Source organism: Pelodiscus sinensis, chromosome 5, assembly GCF_049634645.1.
Source record: "Pelodiscus sinensis isolate JC-2024 chromosome 5, ASM4963464v1, whole genome shotgun sequence".
Taxonomy (NCBI): Eukaryota; Metazoa; Chordata; order Testudines; family Trionychidae; genus Pelodiscus; species Pelodiscus sinensis.
The window spans coordinates 51,269,083-51,288,698 of record NC_134715.1 but is presented as its reverse complement, the minus strand read 5'-3'; the positions used below and the strand labels follow the sequence as shown (position 1 = coordinate 51,288,698).

At 43.9% G+C, this 19,616-nt stretch overlaps 1 protein-coding gene across 1 annotated transcript in view; it reads right to left on the bottom strand.

Moving 5' to 3' along the window:
- Nucleotides 1-19,616, bottom strand: part of SMAD1 (SMAD family member 1) — a 69,875-nt gene that overhangs the window by 35,614 nt on the left and 14,645 nt on the right. The window contains exon 2 of the mRNA XM_006114681.4: nucleotides 4,528-5,141. Within this exon, the coding sequence (XP_006114743.1) occupies nucleotides 4,528-4,927 (400 nt within the window). The 5' untranslated portion in view covers nucleotides 4,928-5,141. The remainder of the gene's footprint in view (nucleotides 1-4,527; nucleotides 5,142-19,616) is intronic.

The window sequence follows — 19,616 nt, the reverse complement described above, 5'->3', positions numbered from 1 at the left end:
GCCAGTCCATGAGGGGAGCCAGTTTAAAAAAACAGCTCTCCTCACGGACTGGCTGCCTGTGCAGGTGGCAGCACCCCCTGTCCACTGGGGGTCCAAACTCCCCACAGACAGAGGCTGATGCAGGGGGTGGAGTGAGGGTGAAAGAAGAGCAAGCTGCCGCAAAGGAGCCTCTTTCTCTCTGTGGCCAGCCTGGGCCTCTGCAGAGGCTGGTCTGACAGCGTGCCCCTGTCTGTGGGCCCTGGCACACCAGACAGAGGCTGCTCCGTGGTGCAGCCTATGACCTCAGGGAGCTCAGACATCCCACAGACAGGGGCTGCTGCCTTGGGATAGAGGCAGCAGTGAGGGGGAAGAGGCAGGTGGCATCAGGGAACCAATGCTGGGAGGAACTGGCTCTTAAGCTCCTGCTCCCCTTGCTGCTTCTGAACATGGGGAAAATGTGAGTAGTCGAGAAGATTAACTGATAAGCCAAGTTATACTCAACTACTTGTTTACATTCCCTAATAAAGACAAATGCAATGCAGGTTTCCATGAGTTAATTTTGTGTGAACCAAACCACACCTATAACTCTGGCCACTGTGGAAGCCAGAAATATCCCTTGGGTTTCATGGCAATGCCTTGCTCAGGATGAGCTGTGGGATGAGGCAGGGAAGCAACCCCAACATACAGAAATGTCAGCTCCCCTCACTGTCAAAGTGGTTCCTCAGAGCCAGGAACCAGTCACCAGCCCCACACAGGGCCAGCAGGGCCCCACTGCTGCCCACTCCCTCCTGGGCTGGAGCAGCCCTCCTAGGGTGTGTCTAGACTACAGGTTTTTTCCAAAAAAAGTGGCCTTTTTTCGAAAAAAAACTTTCCCTGTGTCTATACTGCTGCCGCGTTCTTTTGAAAGTAAATCGAAAGAACACTGAAGTTTTTTGACCGCGGAAAACCTCGTTTTACGAAGAATGCCTTTTTTCAAAAGTGCTCTTTCGAAAAAAGGCGCTATGTAATGCAAACTGCTTTTTCGAAAGTACTGGTTGTAGTCTAGACGTTCTTTTTCAAAAGAGGCTTGCAGTCTAGATGTAGCCCTACCGATTCTCACCCTGTTTCATCAGTTAACCCGTTATACCAGGGCTACTCAACTTTGGAAGCTCTGGGAGCCACAATGATACTCACAGCACATGCTGAGGGATGCAACTTAAATGTAGTTGCATATACATATGCAAATACCTTCTTTCACACTGACAGGCATGAATACAAAGATTAAGGCAAGACTACACAATATGCAGGCCCCATTTAAGTCAGTTCTGCTGATATTAATAAAATGCAATATGTATCCGATTTCCACCCATACGAAAGCACTTTTAATGAGCCATGACAGTCCAGGAATTTAACTACTAGAATGCATATCAACAGAAGACCATTATATTGACTACTTCTTTGTTTTGGCTCCCACCTGCAGGCTGCCCCCAGGTAAACCGAAACTGCACTGCGAACCGCAAACAAACGGGTCCCGGGCCGCAGGTAGCCCATGGAACATGCGTTAAGTAGCCCTGCGTTAAATACTACGTTTAGCCAGTTAATCGATTAGATGGGATTCTACATCCCTACTAGCAATGTGGCTATGAAATGTCAACAATGGGTGGCAGAAAAGCAAGTTTGATGAGTTTTCAGTTTTGGCGACTTTAGGATGTTGATGGCATTTTAATAGCCAAACCTTTCCATTACAGACATAGCCTAAGACAAGAGTACTCAATATGTGGCCTGTGGACCGCATAGGGCACATTTATATGCGGCTCGGGGCTGAACATGCAGCCTATGGGTGGGAGCTAAAACCAAAAAGTAGTCAATATAATGTACAATCCTGGTTTTATTTCCTAAAGACACTATTTACAGTACCAAAATTGAATGAAAGTGGCAATGACAGTAAATCCAGGAAGCACAAGGATGGCTTGTAAGCTACCCGATACAACCTTGATCATATTAGGTATTATGTTGAAGGGTTTACTTATATTTAATTTTGCCTAACTTGTTGCAGCATTTTGTAATTTCTTTTTTAAAAAGATACCATGAAACCAGATGAAAACATTCTCAAACACCAAACCAGTGAACTGCTGCCAGGAATAATGCAGAAGTTGCTGCCAAGATTAAAACAGTAAGCATAATGTTAACATTGCTATTAGAACTTGTTAAAGTCCTATTGTTGCTCAAATATATAAAAGGTTTTTTTTTTTTTTTTTTTTTTAAGGAATCCAAGTCTTCCTTGCATTGGGATACAGACACACATCTGAGCCAGCTATCTAAACATAAGGACATAGTTAGGGACAACTGTTCATTTTAATATCCCATTTCTAAAGAACAGAAAACTGTCTTAAGGCTTTGTAACTAGGTTTCTAACATAGCCCTTCCTTTAAGCTTCTACTGAATAAACATGCATGTTGTGGTATTGGCTTTAACTGTTTGGTAGTTAGTGTAAGGTCTTGTCTACACTGTAGTGTTTAAGCTATACAGAAATAATTGCTCTGTTATAAATCCCTACATTTGTACAGTGTATCAACAGTAAGCCATGGCAAGCTTGTGCATTGCATCTAAACTAGGGATTGTCACTGGTGCAACTACATCTGTACAGCTACACAGTTCATGACTAGGAATGTTGTTAATGGTTAACCATTGAAACGGTTACCTGGTACCAAGGATCAGCCTGGAAGGCTGCTCCAGCCCCACAATCCCCCTGTGCAGGACTGCCAGCTTCTAGCTCACACAGGCTGGAGGCCCGCAGGAGCAGCCATGGCAGACCTCCCCCATGGAAGTGGTCCTCTAGCTGGACACGGGCATGGGGTGGTCCCTGCAGCTACACTGGAACAGCTTCCCCAACCACACCCCTTTAATAGGTTCAGTGCAGTCAGCACTATGTTTAACCATTTAACCTACCGGATTTTACATCCCTACTGGTGACTAAAGCCTTTTGTGCAGACAAGTCCCAAATACTTAAACATATGTTTAACTTAATTCATGTGAATATTTCCAGTCAAGTGAAATGGGCTATTTGTGCTTAAAATGTTAGCAAGACTGAGAAGGCAAGAACAGAAAGAGATGGTGCCAAACAAGGATTTTACATCTACAAAGCACAGACAATGGATTTAAAAATAAAGTATGTGTATTAGAAAATAAGATACTATTGGTCACTAAAGCATTATGTGAATTAGGGATGTGAACAACTAGTCGAGTAGTCGACTATCTGGTAAGCAAATAATCACCACATTAATCGACTAGTTGTTCCCCCCCCCCTTGCTGTCTCTATCAGAAAGAGGTGGGGGGGAGAGGGGGGGTGCTTCAAAGTACCGTGGCCTAGGGGATAGGGATAGGGCGCTCGCCTGGGAAGGACAGGGTCGTGGTTTCTAGTCCCAGGTCGGGGGGGCCAAAACCAGTCGTCCCCGGGGCTGGAGGGATAAAGGGTTATGGAGCCCAGGGCCAGATCCGGGCTCCACGTGGCACTGCCACTTTGAAACACTGCATGTGGCCCAGGGCCAGCTGGGGAGTCCCCAGGCTGCACACAGCATTTCCAAGTGGCAGCGCCGCATGGAGCCCAGGGTCAGCAGGGGAATTCCCCTGCTAATCCTGGGCTCCAGGTGATGCCGCCACTTTGAAACACTGTGGGGAGCACAGGTCCAGTGAGGGACTGCCTGACTGGGCCTGCAATCCCGGCAGCGCTTTCGCCTCTCAACCGTAACAGCCCTGGGACAGTTTCTACATGTCAAAGGTAGAGGTGCCCTTATTGACTAATCGACTATTCGATTAGTCAATTATGCAAAATTTAACATCCCTAATGTGAACCTTTCTAAAAAATTAATGCAATGATAAAACTATAGAAGAAGTTTTATAACTCCAAATAGAGTTCAACTCTGATTTGGAAGGTCACAAGACTTAAAATCACTGCTTTGTAGTTTGTATTTGCATATGCCACATCCGCCCACAGCACCACATTCCACAGAGACATTTTGCTGCCCAAAAGTACTATTCCACTAATAAATACGATTTGATTCTTTTGTGGCATCACTAAGTAACAGCCAGAATTCTAACACTCAAGGATGAAAATTCTCACTTGGCCAAATTGTTGCTTACGTTTGTTGCTTTTTGTGTGAATTCAAAGTCTGCACATCTAGCCATGTTTGCAAAAATAAGTGTTACTTGACTGATGTTGACGTTTAGGGTGCTTTATGATTCATTCATCTGCAAGTCTGTGTAAAACATACACAAGAAGCTGAACAGCTTGCCTAATGTTAAGTCAGTGACAAAGTTAGGAGAAGCCAGATCTCCTGACTCCTAGTCCTGTGCTTAGACCACCCTTCCCTATAGCCATCAAACATGTTTTCTCTCATTTGTAGCCCACATCATGAGAAAGAGTAAGCTACTGTCTTTACACTATCTCTGAAATTATGAAGAGTCTGAGATGTGACATTCCTATGTGCTTAAGAGCATACCAGCCATCAGATCACTTTACTTAATAGACTTGCATATTATTTTCTAGATAACGTTTGACAGAGAACTTACCAGGACTCTCCACCCGTTTGTAGTGGTAGGGATTGATGCAAACCTCCTTCTGTTTTGAACCAAAGGGAAACTCACAGCATTCCAGTGGTTTCAGTTCATGATGGCTCTGGAGGTCTGGCCAGCGCCACACTCTACAGTAAATTACATGTGGTAGCCCTTTCCGGTGTGAAACCTGAAGCCTGCCATCCAAGGAACGAGGAATTGTCACACAGTTGCTGGGTTGACCTGGACAGCTCAAAGCTTTTTCCAGTTCCTCCATAGCACCTTTTTTCTTCTTTAGTTTTTTAACTAACGCATCAACAGCTTTCTCTGCCCATTTTTCTTCTTCATCCCCCTGCTTCCATCCCAACAGCCTCTTAACCGCTGGGCTTGTGAAGGAGAATAAACTTGTCACATTCATGGTGACCAACTCAGGCACACTGGATACTGAAGAAACAGGAAAGATTGTCGCCTGAAAAATGGACACAGCAGATCCTGTTTGTAAATGGCCACCACTGGTTTGCCACAATTTATACTGTTCCCTTTGGCTTTCTGATTCTGAAGTCTTGTGAAACTGAAACTAACATTCCAGCTTGACAGAAGTGATCTTTGCCTCCCAAACTGAAGTCCAGAATCTAAAGGAGGATACCAGGAGTGGGGTAAGGAGAGGGAGAAAAGAAAAAAAATTGTTTTTAATAAGCGAAAACAATTAAATCTCTAGATGGGAAAGTAGAACGATAAACACACTAACAAAAAACCCCATATATCCAAGTGCTGACAGCGTTCAGAATCTGACTAAATAGGCAACGTCCAATATATTACAGAACGCACAGCAATTTGTGCACGTGACACTGGAAGAGGGGTTCTCAAATACTTCCACATGAACCACATCTTGACAAAGTTTTGTAGGCCACTTCTCTTACCATTTACAATTGCACACATATCTTTGTAAAATAAACCTAAATAAATTTACATTTGAATTTGTGACAAACCAGTTTTAAGGCCTAAATTCTCTATAAATTATCAGTTGCATTTAATGTAATACTACACTGTAGAAATCAGCAGCTAGTGCCCTGAAAGTTAAGAAAAAAAAAATCAAGAGAAATTTGGAAAACAGTAAAGTTTTCCTTCTTCTTACAGTCAAAGACAAACCCAACAACATGGTATAAGCTAATTAGATCTACAGTAGTTTTTTTAAAAAAAAAACTTGAAGCACATAGGAACCAGAAACAATTATTTCAATTTATTAAAAATCAGTAAGTCAGTTTTGATTAGCTTCCCCTCCCCTTTGTGTATCTAGTAGGGACATCAAGGTGTAGTCCACTACACGATTAACCAATGAGCCTGAGCCTGGGCTTACCAGTTAATTTTGTCAACTACACGCATTCCCCAACCCTTGCTGCCTTGATATCAGAAGCAGCAAGGCAGGGAGGAGAGGGCGGGGCAGAAAGCAGGAGCTGTTGTCCATGAGGAGCTGGTTTTAAGCAGGCTCCCCACCAGCACTGGGTCTGCCTGCATGCCTGCCCCCCCCCCCCCCCCGCCTCGCCTCCGCTACCTCAGAGAGGTGCAGCAGTGCGGAGGGTGATGGGGGCAGGCTGGAGCATGTTCCTTGCGTGTGCTGGCTCCGTGGACCCGCCTGGTCCCCCACCTTGCTGCCTCCTACAGAAGCAGTGGGGTGGGGCAGGCAAGAGCCGATGCTGGGGGAGGGAGCTGCCTTAAAAGCCAGTTCCCCCCAGCTCCACGGTTCCACCTTTCTGCTCCCACCTCCTGCGCTGCTACCTCCATCAGAGGCAGCAGTGCAAGAAAGAGAGGAGGGCATGGGAGGTTCGCCACAGACAGAAGCTGGTCCACGGCAGCAGCCCCTGTCCACAGGGAGCTGAGCCCCCCTGCGGACAGAGGCTGCTGTCACCTCCCACTGCTACCTTTGTATTAGAGGCAGCAGCGTGGGGCAGCAGGCAGCCAGTCTGCAAGGGGAGCTGTTTTTTTAACTTGCTCCCCCTACCACCCTACACTGCTGCCTCTGTATCAGGGTTGGCAGGGAGCTCTCCCAGAGTGCTGGCCCCACCCCAGGCTACTATCAAATAGTCGGGTAACCACTAAGATTTCATGTGGTTACAAAACTATTAAATTACATGATATCTAATGTCCCTAGTATCGAGCACATTTAAAGTGATTATTGAAAACACATTTTTAAAATTTTGTTCTAGTGCACTTTAAAAGAATTTCAATTTGCAAACAGCTTGATACAAATCAAAAGTAAAACACTAATCTAGTAAGTGAGTCATTCATCATTTTCTAACATAGTAAAAATGTGAGCAACAAGAATCTGAATACATGTTGAACTATATAACTACTTAAAAATAAGTGTAGACAGACACACTATCTTCCTGGTCAGCCAAAAAAAAATTAAGTTTAGTGTAAAGGTTATGTTTGGTTGCAAATAAAATGTTTTAATATGACCAGCCAATGAGAATCAACCAGTCTTTATAAAAACAAAAAAAAGTGCAAATGAAACACACAACTACAATACATTATTTAAGTCAAGGTTTCCCTCTTGCTGATTTCAACCATGATTAAAATGTATTATTTAAAATCAACCTATCTTGCTTTCCATTCACATTTTTAACAGCCCTATAGGGTTTATAAGCAAATGGTTAAAGTATTTTAGCAGTCTTTAATTTAGCAGATGGTAACAAGGACAGCAGCACATGACCATCCAGGTTTCTGCAGACCATCAGTGATATATGGACCAGTTTGTAAACTACTGCAACTAAAGCAGCAATTCTCAAACTGTGGGTCAGGACCCCATTTTAATGGGGTCATCTGGTCTGGTTTTGGATTGGCTGGAGCCAAAGCCTGATGCCCATCATGTAGGCAGCAGGGCAACCTTTCCAGGCCCCAACATGGAGATGAAAGCCTTGGGCTTCACTATCCACCATTATCCCACTCCCAAGGATGGTAGGGTTCAGGAGGCCTCCAACTTTGGTCCTAACTAGGGATGTCAGCAAGTATAAACTGGAGTATTGACTAGTCGCTTCTCCCTTCCCTTGCTGCCTCTTATAGAGAAGAACAGGAGCCACTGCTGCCTGCACCTCTATCAGAGGCAGTGGGGGAAGGGGAAAGGGATACGGGAGGCTGCTCCAGCAGCAACAGCCCATGTCTATGGGGCCCCAGCAGGGAACTGCCCCCAACCCCTGCCCTCGTGCACACTGGCTGCTACCACCAAGCAGCCCCTGTTAGTGGCGTCCTGGGCTGGCTTCAGCCACGGGCTGCTCCAGGCCTGCCCCGGCTGCTGTGAACCGGGGCTGCTGGACTCAGTGCGATCCAGGACCTAGTAGTCCTGTCTCGTGCTGGTCCAGGATGCTGCAACTCTTCATTTTAAATATAGTAAGAGCCCAGCGCCTCTTACTACATTTAAAATGCAGAGCCACAGCCGTGGCTCCTGGCTCCAGCACGGGCCAGAACTGCTCAGTCCTGGCTCGAGCCAGCTCTAGGAACTACTCCCGCTGCACCTCTGCATTTTAAATGTACAGTGAAACTCCATTAGTCCAGCATCCAATGCTCCGGCCCGCCTGATGATCCGGCACTATCAGGAACCCGGAAGTGCTCTGGCTGCCGGACAATTGGAGCTGCTCTGCACCCGGCTTCCCCAATTCAGCTGCTGATGAAACTGACCAGCAGCTGAATAGGGAAAGCCGGAGGCAGAGCAGCTGGGGCGCTGCCAGTTTGGTCCCGTAGTGCTGCCCTTCGGGGCTGCGGGACCAATCCGGCTGCTCTGTCCCAGGGGTCTCGGATTCAGCTGCTGCTGAAACTGACCAGCAGCTGATTCCAGGAAGCCCAGGGCAGAGCTGCTCTGCCCCAGGCTTCCTGGAGTCAGCCACTGGTCAGATTCAGCAGCGACTGACTTGGGGACACCTGGGGCAGAACAGCTGGAGTGCTGCCGGGTTGGCCCCTCAGTGCCCAGGAGCAGCACTACAGGGCCAACCCGGCAGCACTCCAGCTGCTCTGCCCCAGGTGTCCCCAAGTCAGCAGCTGCTGAAACAGGCTTCCTGGAGTCAGCTGCTGATCAGTTTCAGCAGCGGCTGAATCCAGGTCACCTGGGGCAGAGCAGCTGAGGTGCTGCCAGGTTGGTCCCATAGTGCCGCTCCTCCGCACTGCAGGACCAACTCAGCAGCACCCCAGCTGCTCTGTCCCAGGCATCCCTAAGAGCAACTGGGGTGCTGCCCGATTGGTCTCGCAGTGCCGAAGGGCAGTGCTACCGGACCAACCTGGCAGCATACCAGCTGCTCTGCCCCAGATGTCCCAGATTCAGCCACTGCTGAAACTGACCAACAGTTTCCAGAGCCGGACTATCGGAAGGGGGAGCTATGAGGGGTCTGGAATGGCATCCTCCCACCCCACCCCAGATCCCTCATAGCCCCCCCTTCCGATAGTCCAGCATATCAGATAATCCGGCACCCCTTAGGTCCTAAAGGTGCTGGATTATCAGAAGTTTACTGTAGTATGGACTACACGATTAGTCAGATAACTGCAACTGGACATCCCTAGTACCAACTCTAGGGTAGTGCAGTAATATTTGTTGTCAGAAGAAGATCATGGTACAATGAAGTTTCTAGTTGAAGGGTCCTCAAGAGTTTGCAAATACTGTGACATGAAATAAATTGAGATGAATAAGCTGACCCAAGTCATTTTTTTGTGTCAAAGACTAACAGAAATTTAAAAACAAAAGATTTAAAAGCAAGAATCTTTGTCAATACTAAGGATGTTAAGCAAATGCTTATCAGCTAGTCAAGTCAACTAGTCGCTTCCCCCCCTCCCTCACTGCCTCTATCAGAATGACAAATGGTCTGGTAATACTTTATAGACTAACAAAACATGTAGATGGCATCATGAGCTTTCGAAGCTTCTATCAGATAGAGGCAGCAAGGGAGGAGGGGGAGAGAAGCGGACCCTGGGCTCCTTCTGGCGCTGCCCCTTGAGGCAGCGTTTCAAAGGGGGTAGCGCCACATGGAGCCCGGGATCAGCTATGTGCCGCTGCCCCTCTGAAATGCTACCACAGTGTTTCAAAGTGGCAATGCTGTATGGAGCCCGGGGTCAGCAGGGGAATCCCTAGCTGACTACGGGTTCTGCGAAAATGCCACACAGAGCCCAGGGTGAGCTGGGGACTCCCCCACTGACCTTAGGCTCCATGCGGGTGCTTCCACTTTGAAATGCCGCGTGGAGTCCCCACTGGGAACTCTTGTACATTTCAAAGCTGGCACTTCGCATGCAGGCCCAAGGCCAGCTGGAAGTCCCACTGATTCAGGGCTCCACGCGGGTGCTTCCGCTTTGAAATGCTCGGGGGACGGGGAGGGGAATGCTCTTGTCTATTTCAAAGCGGAAGCGCCGGCGTGGAGCCCCGAGTCAGCACAACTTCCTGCTGGCCCTGGGCTGCACACGAAGTTCCAACTTTGAAATGCACAAGAGCCCCCCCACCGGGCTCATTTCGAAGGAGGAATGCAGAAGTGCCTATCAAAGGAAATTTCATCGACTACTCAACTAGTAAATTAATCGATATTTAACATCTTTAGTCGATACTCATGTCACATGTGCAGGTTCCATGACTTCATTGGACCTCTGCCAGGGGCCACATGACAGTTTCAGGTAATTTTTTTAAATTATAAAGTTCAGCAGCAAAGTTACTGTGAAAAGACAATTTTAGAAAATTTGGGTAAACTGTTGCCATCAGGAAAATGTAATCACATGCAGTTCTAAACAGACTCATATACCAAGTCTTCAACATTAATTTTTGATCTGCAATAAGGTATATCTTTGAAGTGACAGAAGCTATTTGTTACCAGATCTATTCTTACATTTATTTTGTGGATTTTTCTAGAAAGATTTGCCGCCAGTTTATTTAGTGGCTTTGCAATGTATCAATATACCTGAACTACTTTCAATTAAAATGAAACTCCATACTTACTATTTTGTCACAAAAACATTGTCCAAGAGTCATGTTTCTTTTGAAATTTATTTTTGCATTCTTTACATTTATGTCAACATTGATAACTAATCCATGTCTGTCTGTACTTGGTGTTCGTTTATCGCACTGTTAAGAAAGCTTTAAGAATTCCAAGTTTTGTATAGTATTGTGAAAATCTTTCCTTCAGTGGCAAAACTGGAGCAAAATTTATAATACATTTAGTTACCTGGACATATGCTCTATTATTTGAGCTCAAACTCAATTACCATCACTGAATGTGCCCTGGATAGGATTTTATCCTTATGTGCACTGAAGTGCTCTATTAAATGCTACAATGAGTCAAGAACCCCAATATGTAAAAATCGGTGTTATATTGTTTCTCTCTATGATTGTCTTTGAACGAGCAAATATATTCCTCCTTTCCTCAAATGTGGATGTGACTTTAGGGACATATCTCAAGTAACCAGTTGTTTGAGCTCTCCTCAGATTTCCAAACCTGCACAGGCTACAGCTTTCCTTAAAGAAACATAACAGGTAAAAAGTTTAAATTTAAAGAGCCTTTTCTATGTTACTACAAACATACATTATTTCACATGAAATAATTTTAAAAATTAATATTCCACTATTTATGTCAAGCCTTCCAGATCGGACAATGAAAAAACACATCAGTTTCACTTTTGTTTATAGTCCGCTTCCAGGAGTGCAATACTACAAAAGTTACAAATGGCTAAAACTTTATGGAAATGTTTATTCCTTTAAAAAAAAAAAAAAAAGCTGTTTCTATTAGGGAAAGATTGTATGAGTCTAAATAATGGTGTCCTTTTAATGACAGTTGCTGAACATTAACTAGCTGTGGGTATCTTTTCATTTACACAACAGGTTAAATCCTGCTTGCCTTTTCACACACTGGCAATCTAAGTGATTTAATGGGACTAATGTGTAAAGTTAGAAGGATGTGCAATTTTTTCTGCTTTCAAAAATAACTCCATCATGGTTTTTAAAAATGTAATATCAAGGTTTTTTGTACATTTAACTGTGACTAATGACATACTTTCTAATAGAATTAAGGACTAATACACTATCTTTACAACACTCTGCAGGACTTTAAAAAACATCCAGATGTGGCCTAGCACTGAACCAAGACCAGAGTTAGTTTGATGTTAAAAAAAACTCTTGAAAATCCTTCAATTATATTTCAGCTATCTAAAAAACACATTACAGGCAGTCCCCGGGTTACATACAACATAGGGACTGTAGGTTTGTTCTTAAGTTGAATCTGTATGTAAGTCGGAACTGGCGTCCAGATTCAGCCGCTGCTGAAACTGACCGCCAGTTCCGACTTATATACAGAATCAACTTAAGAACCCCAAGCGTCCCCAAGTCAGCTGCTGCTGAATCTGATCAGCAGCTGATTCCAGGAAGCCCAGGGCAGAGCAACTCTGCCTCGGGCTTCCTGTAGTCAGCGCTGGTCAGTTTCAGCAGCAGCTGACTTGGGGACGCCTGGGGCAGAGCAGCTAGGGTGCTGCCGGGTTGGCCCAGTAGTGCCCAGAGCGGCGCCGCGGGACCAACCGGCAGCGCCCCAGCTGCTCTTTCACAGGCGTCCGGAGAAAAGCCTAGTCTGCTGGGGGGGGGAGGGGCCCTACTAGCTGCGCCCCCCCCCCCCAGCAGACCAGGAAGATGCGGGTGGCGGACCGAGACGCACCGCGATCCCGCCGCCTGGGTCCTCCGCAGCTTTGCTCCCAGTCTCCCTGGTCTGCTGGAGACCAGCAGACCAGGGAGATAGGGAGCAAATCCTCTGAGGACGCCAGCAGCGGGATCGCGGGCTTCCCCGAGGCTTTGCAAAGCCGCGCTGCCCGAGCCCCTCCACGGCTTTGCTCCGCGGCTTCCTGGTCTACAGACCAGGGAGACGCGGAGAAAGCCCCAGAGTACACGGGCAGCAGGACTGCGAGGTCCCGCAGTCCGTGTCCTTCGGGGCGAGCCCCGTTCATAACTGCGGATCCGACATAAGTCGGATCCGCGTAAGTCGGGGACTGCCTGTACTCTGAATAATAGTACAGTCTAGGTCAAGGTATTATGGTTCACATTTCTACCCCTTCAAAATTCCTTTACGCCCTTGTGACAACTGTACAAAAAAAAGTAATATTTTTAGCCATCATTGAAGTGAATGCAGTTTAGTAGCTAAAAACGCCAACGTCATATAACTAACTAGCTAGTTCTCTCTATGAAGATGGATCTTAGTCTGCTTTAGGACTGTTTTTTAGTTACGTACTCTCTGCTACACAGGATAATTGATTCCAAGTAATGAGGACAAAAAAAAATGCACATGTAAATCAATTGTGTTGAAACTGCGACACACTGAAGTCTGCTATGAACTGTTCTAGCACTAAATTCCAATGTCAAGACAGTATTAAACTAAAAAAAGATAGCGTAGGTGGAGTTCTCATTTCCAAGAATTATAAAGTGTATCCATGATTCTGAGCTTTTGCCAGTACATTCCGTTTTTCTTTCTGCCAGTTTTGGTTTTTTCAATGCATCATTTCCTGTATTACTTTTACACAAAGTGGTCTTATCAGTTTGAAGTGCAAAATAAAGATTAACACGAGTCAGCAGTTGACAGATTTTTGCTCCTCTTCCCCAAAGGATACACATATGCCCTTGGGGGAGGGGGAGGGGAAGGATGTGCTCCCAGTAGCTAAGTCTCTACAAGTCCTTGAAGATAAATATATTTATCCACAAGGTATTGTGCAATCAGAAACAATAAGATCATCTCCAAAGGTGATCTTGACCCTGGTTTAAAGGAAATCTAGTTCCTGTCTAGTTAGCAACCACTTCTTGTGTCAAATGAAATCACATGCACCTTTATTATGCATTCTGTCTTCTTGTGGCTAGGCTGAAATCAACAAATGGTTTCAAATGCAACTCTCTCTTTGCATTTTTTTCTTCACTTTAGCTAGCTTTTGTTTAGTCTTTAGACCTTACAGAAATACATAAAAATAAACAGTTTAAAACAAAATGGCCACAACAGCTGCGTTACTTAGTTTTTATTTAAACAAAACTCAGGCAACTTGCCTAACAGCAAGATTATTTTTCTTGCTAGCCTCCAATGAAGAAACATTTATAATTAAGAATCTATCAGAAACACTGAAGTTTGATGGTGAATATTTTACTGCCTTCAAATGCCCACAAGACAGTCTGTAGGACTCTATCCTCATTTGGATAGAGGGGTCAGGATAATCAAATTACCACCAGTGATGGGGGATGGGAACCAACATCCTAGTCCCAGGTTCAGAAAAACAAGAGGTAACTTCAATTCTTGTACTGACTTCATTGTTTACTTTAGTCCTCAGTGGGCAGACAAAATAAAGAATTCCAGTAAAAAGGTTTTAACACATGTACAATTCAATAAAAAACAAACAAATGCATGAAAAAAAAAAGTGAGGCTGGCTAAAGGGAAGTGGAAATCAAGGGAATCCACACAACCCCTAAGAGAGGTGGAAAAATGAATGGAGGAAAAAAGTCTAATTCCATGGTTCTCGTCTCAATCTTCATCAGTTATTAATGGCGTAAATAGATAAGAAAGTGAATTTTAATTTACTACTTAGAAAATATTTAGCCATTTGATTAACTTCTCTGAAAGAAGCTCAAGTCTGTACAGCAATTCATTTCTTTCAATGTACCAGAGGTCTCCAACCTTTCTAACCACAAGATCACTTTTTCCAATTGAAGTGCAATGTAAGGTCTACCTCAAACCCAAATACCCTTGCCCCACTTCCTTCACTCCCCTTCTCTGAAGCCCTGCCTCTGCTTTACCCCTTCTCTGAGGCCTCACCTCACTCCACCCCCCTTCCTCTGTCTTCCTCACTCACTCAGCAGGCTGCAGATTAGGGGGTTAGCGTGCAGGCTCTGGTCGTGGGCCAAAGTGTTTGGAGTGTGGGAGGGTCTCCAGGCTTAGCCCAGGGTGGGAGATTGGGGCCTATGAGAGGGGTCTCAGGATGCAAGCTCTGGGAAGGAGTTTGGGTACAGAGGGACTCACGTCTGAGGCAGGTGACTGGGTGCAGGAGAGGGGGTCAGGGCTGGGACAGGGGTTCAGGAAGCAGGATCTGGCTGGGCATCATTTAACTGAGACAGCTTCCTGGTAGTGGAACCATGTCCTGCCTTTGCCCTGCACCACTCATGAAAGCAGCTGGTATATACAGCACTGACTCTATAGCACCATGTGCAGCCCCTCATCTACAGGCACTGAGCCCACAGCTTCTACTGGCCCCCTGTTATTGATCATGGAAGCTGCAGGAGTGGTGTCTGCAGGTAAGGATAGCATGTGGAGACCCCTGCTCTGCCTCTCTCAGCCACTACCAGGAGCAGCAGTTACCACAGGGATAACTACTCCAGCCACGACAGGTTAGGCGTTTTAGAACTCACTACTCAAAGGAATTAAATTTAAGCATAAGAGAAATGAAAATTATTAAATGCACAGACTAGTAAAAAAAAGCCGCTTTACAAGCAGTGAAAGTAGTAACAACAAACCCCCACGTATGTGTTGAGTTGGGAGATGAGACTGAAGGACAGTGTGTGTTTGTAAGAATGACAGAGACACACACAGTGTATGAGTGACAGATGTGCATTGCCAAGCTCCCTCTATCCCCTTCTCTCTGTGTGGAGATGGGTACAGAAGTCTGGGGGGGAAGAGGGACACTCTAGACATCAGCCCCCCCATTCTCCCTCCCACATCCTGCACAGCAAGCAGGAGGCTCCTAAAGAGGCAGCTGCAAGGCAGAGAGCAGGAGCAGCATATCAGTGGGTAGGGGGCAACTGAAATGCCAGCTCTTGATAGCTTCCTGGCTATCAAGAGCTGGATCACCTGTCAGAGGCTCCAAGATCTACCCATAGATCCCGATCTACTGGTTGGTGACCACTGTAATACACTATTCAGCACTTAAGCCAGAAATCAGAGTGGCTTCTTCCTGTCTTCAGTTCCCCCTTTTATTCCGTTCAAAAATATTTTCCCCACACAAGACTATGCCCTGATCTTCATTTAAAAAACTACAGTACACTAAAAGGGGTGGTGGGGGGGGGGAAACCCCAGCAACCTTCCCACCTCCCCCAAGTGTCCTAGCTACATCAACCTAGTCCCAGGTGTAGATCTGGCTAGTTCTACAGAAACATTCTTCTTTTGACATAGCTACCACAGCTTGTAGAGGGCAATTACCTACATCAATGGAAACAGAGTCCATCCTCTATGAGAACTAGAGCAGCACAGCTGTAGTGCCATACACAGATGGGCCCTAAAAATTAATAGCTTCTCAGCTAAAAGGTGCTATAGCAGCAAAACAAAATAGCAAGAAAGCTTAGTTATAAAAAGCTCTCCTATTGCCCCCCATTCTTGCAGCAAAGAGCAAAAACATTTTTCCCCTTCATCTTTGAAAAAGGTTGTTGGACAATTGTATGGTCACAGATTCATTATTATAAGAAAAAATAAACAATGAATAATCTTACAGCACCTTAGGAACTAACAAAACATGTAGATGGTATCATGAGCTTTCGTGGGCACAACCATAGCTTTAGCATAGACTGGATTTGAATTATTATATCAAATATCATTGATCAGAGTACTGCACTGCAATGGAACTGCCCCAAATAAAACTTAACCACAAATAAGAGTTATCAACTTGTGTATTCATTTTATTTGGAACATTATAGGGGAGAACAGACCATTTTTCACACTTCCTTTAAACTCATACCCTCTTAGGATCCTTCAGATGTGACCAACTATGGATACCAATCTTCTTTCAGGCGGAGGGGAGTCCTCAAAGCGGGCAACACGCAATTTTATTATTGGAAACACACTAAAGTTATCGGAATCTGTAGCTCAGAAGGGCAATCTGTTAAGTGAAGAGCAACTGAAGTGCTCCTGGTTAAGTCACTGAGATTACTAAATCCGTAACTTTAAAAACAAGTAGCTCTGTGGCATTTTAGAGACTAACAAATTTTATATATATAATATGAGTTATCGTGGGCAAAACCCACTTCCTCAAATGAGCAGATGAAGTGGGTTTTGTCCACCAAAGCTCATGACATATAATTTGTTAGTCTAAGGTGCCACAGAATTACTCATTGTTTCTGAGATTACTAAGGGAGGGAAGTACCTTCTAATGGGCCCAAATTAATAGCAAAACACAAACTAAGCCTTGAAAGAATGGAATAGACTCAAAACCAAATACTGTAATCTGGACTACAGCCTATCAATTTTGCATATATCAGATAAATTCCATTTATGACCATTTTATAATTAAAAAAAATCAAAGCTTACAACAAGCTTGTAAATCAGAAGATAGCATTCAGATGACAAATTTAGTACTAAAAATAAAAACGTAAAGGGGAAAAATGTGCTTTTCCTTTTATCATAAAACTCTGGTGCGATTTTTTTAAAAGTAAACAGAGATCATTAATTCCCTTTCCTGACAATATGAACTGTCTTTAAAAAACAGGTGTTGTTCACAACAATAACATAACACACATCTGTGTGGGTGTGTTAATACACACAAAGGCAGGATAGCTGAAACCTTTTCCTATATTTAGATCTGTCTGGTCAGCTCTAATAGCATAATTTAATCAGGACCCTCTGCAGCGGAAACACATCCATATTCATCACAGGCATCAAAGGAAACATCTTTACAAACTATATCCTTTTATAAACCAACACATGGTCCCACGCCATTCTCCCAATTGTTGAATTTCTCCTTTGGGAAGGGCATGGAATTTTATTTCTTTTTATCAGTTGAAAAAAATCACTTCCTTCTAATTCTGCAGGGTAGAATGGGAAGGGTTTCCTTCACAGGTGAGCTGAATAAAACCTGTTTATGTCACTTTGGGGAGTTGTTAATTTTTTTAAATGGTTAAAATGTACATTTAAAAAGCAAAGGAAAATTTGAGAAGCCAGATGATCATGTTAAAACCAACTTTGTAAAACACAAGATTTACTTTGTATTTAATTCCAGGAAGCAGAGTAGTCCAATGCATATGGAAGATGAAATAGAACCATGGTCTGGTGGTCCATTTTAGTATTTGCTTCAGAATATCTACATCAAATGCAAGTCCAGTTAAGTTGCAGTGTTGCAAGTCACTTATTTACTCTAGCACAAAAGGTTTGCACTGGTGTGTCTCTATGTAGTACCAAAACCAAAGTGCGTGTAGAAAAGCCTTAGAACTTTTCTAAAGTCTGTGATCCTGACTTTATGTATCCGCGATTAAGTAATTAATCTATGCACCTCAGGCTCATGTAGCCAGACAATGCTTTACCAAAGTGCACAACACAAAATCTGAAGGAAAAAATAATCTCTGTACAGTTTTAATCAAAGCTCAGAAGCACAGGTAAATGCACCTTAAATCCATGCCAGCATTATTTTAAAATTATCCTTTAAAATATCTGCTTTTCAGAAATATTTCTACCAACTCTTGAAATAGCTCTCCCATTCATTTTACCACTAAAAATGTTAACTATAGGCATAGAATTACCTCTAAACATTTCTTAACGAGAAAGTTGTCTAAAATTGTTTCAATATATATAAGAAACTTTAAATCACCTTTATAGTACATACACTATAGGCCAATCACTATCTCCTCAGCTATTTTATTTTAAAGAAAGATCTGAGTTTCATTAAATCCTTCAGTTAAACTGTCCATCTGTCCCTTTAACTGTTGTAACAGAACCCATCTGACCAACAAATGTAGCATTCTGGACAAAGAAAGTGTTTAAAGACAATACAGCTTCAAAAGCCAAGTTTATACAACCACTGAAACAAACATCAAGATCTGCCAGATTTCCACCCTCCAATGAAAAGCCTGTTTAACTACTACATGCCATTCATGGTCTTTTGAAAACAAGGACTGGACTCCCACATTACATTAAACCAGCTAAGTCTGGGTCTACACAGAATAAATCAGTGAACAGCAGCAACACAATCACACTACAGAATGTACTCTTTGGCACTACCTTCTATTCAACATTTGTCAATCCATCTAAATATGCCATAATCCTAACAAGCAAAAGAGGCAGATAGCTAAAGTTTGTAATTTCTTTTAGCTCATACATAAGCTCAAAGTTTAAAAAAAAAAAAATGGGATCAGAAAGTTTAGGTTATTAAAATACACAACCCCTTCCCCACTGCCCCCTCCCAAAAAAACCCTACAATCACAAAACAAAACGAGACCACCTATCAGATCCAAGTGGTAGTGATCAAAACTCAAGCTGTGATGGGAGAGGAAAAATGTTGGACTTGTCTATGTTAGCAAGTTATATAATTTTAAATATACCGGTCTTATAAAAAAAAAATCACACCCTTAATCAAAACAGCATCACTGGTTAAAATGAAGTCTAGACCACTGTTATCACTTTATTCACAAATTGACATGTGATCAGACGACATAAAAAGATACCATTTGAAACTGGAACCCTTATGGTAACAAAGGCAAAGACTGAATAGGTGGGAAAAAAAAGACAGTCATTTGTTGAGGTGGTGCTTCCACATAAGACATTAAACTTAAGTCTGTCTATACTTAAAAAAACACCACCACCACCACCACCACCACCACCCACCCACACACACTCACTCCCCACTTACATAATTATGCTGGTAAAAGCCCTGGAACAGATGCAGCGAGAGAGGCAGTGTTACCTAATGGCTAGTGACTTGGACGACCCGGTTTCTATTCCCAGTTCTACTATGGACATTCTGAGTGCCATTCAACAAGTTGTTTCATTAGTGTGTCTGCTTCCCCCACCTTTAAAAAGGGGATAATTATACTTTGTGAAGTGCTTTGAGAGCTATTGATGAAAAATGCTAAATAAAAGCTAGATATTATGGCTTATGCTGGTTCCCTGGAATAGAACAAGCTATACCAGTAGAAATACTTGTACACTACTATAACTGCCTCTGCACTAGAGGCTCTAGTCAGTAGATCTATACTAGTACAATTACACCAGCAAACCCTTACTATTGCCCCAAGTAACTTTCCCACACCACACAGAAGGGTGACAGCACAAGGCAACTTGGTACTGACAAGAATCATTCTATTTGCTGCAGGGCCAAGGGCAAGTGCTCTCAGGCTGAGACCTGCAGCACAAGCCCATTGATCTCAACCAGTCTTATCA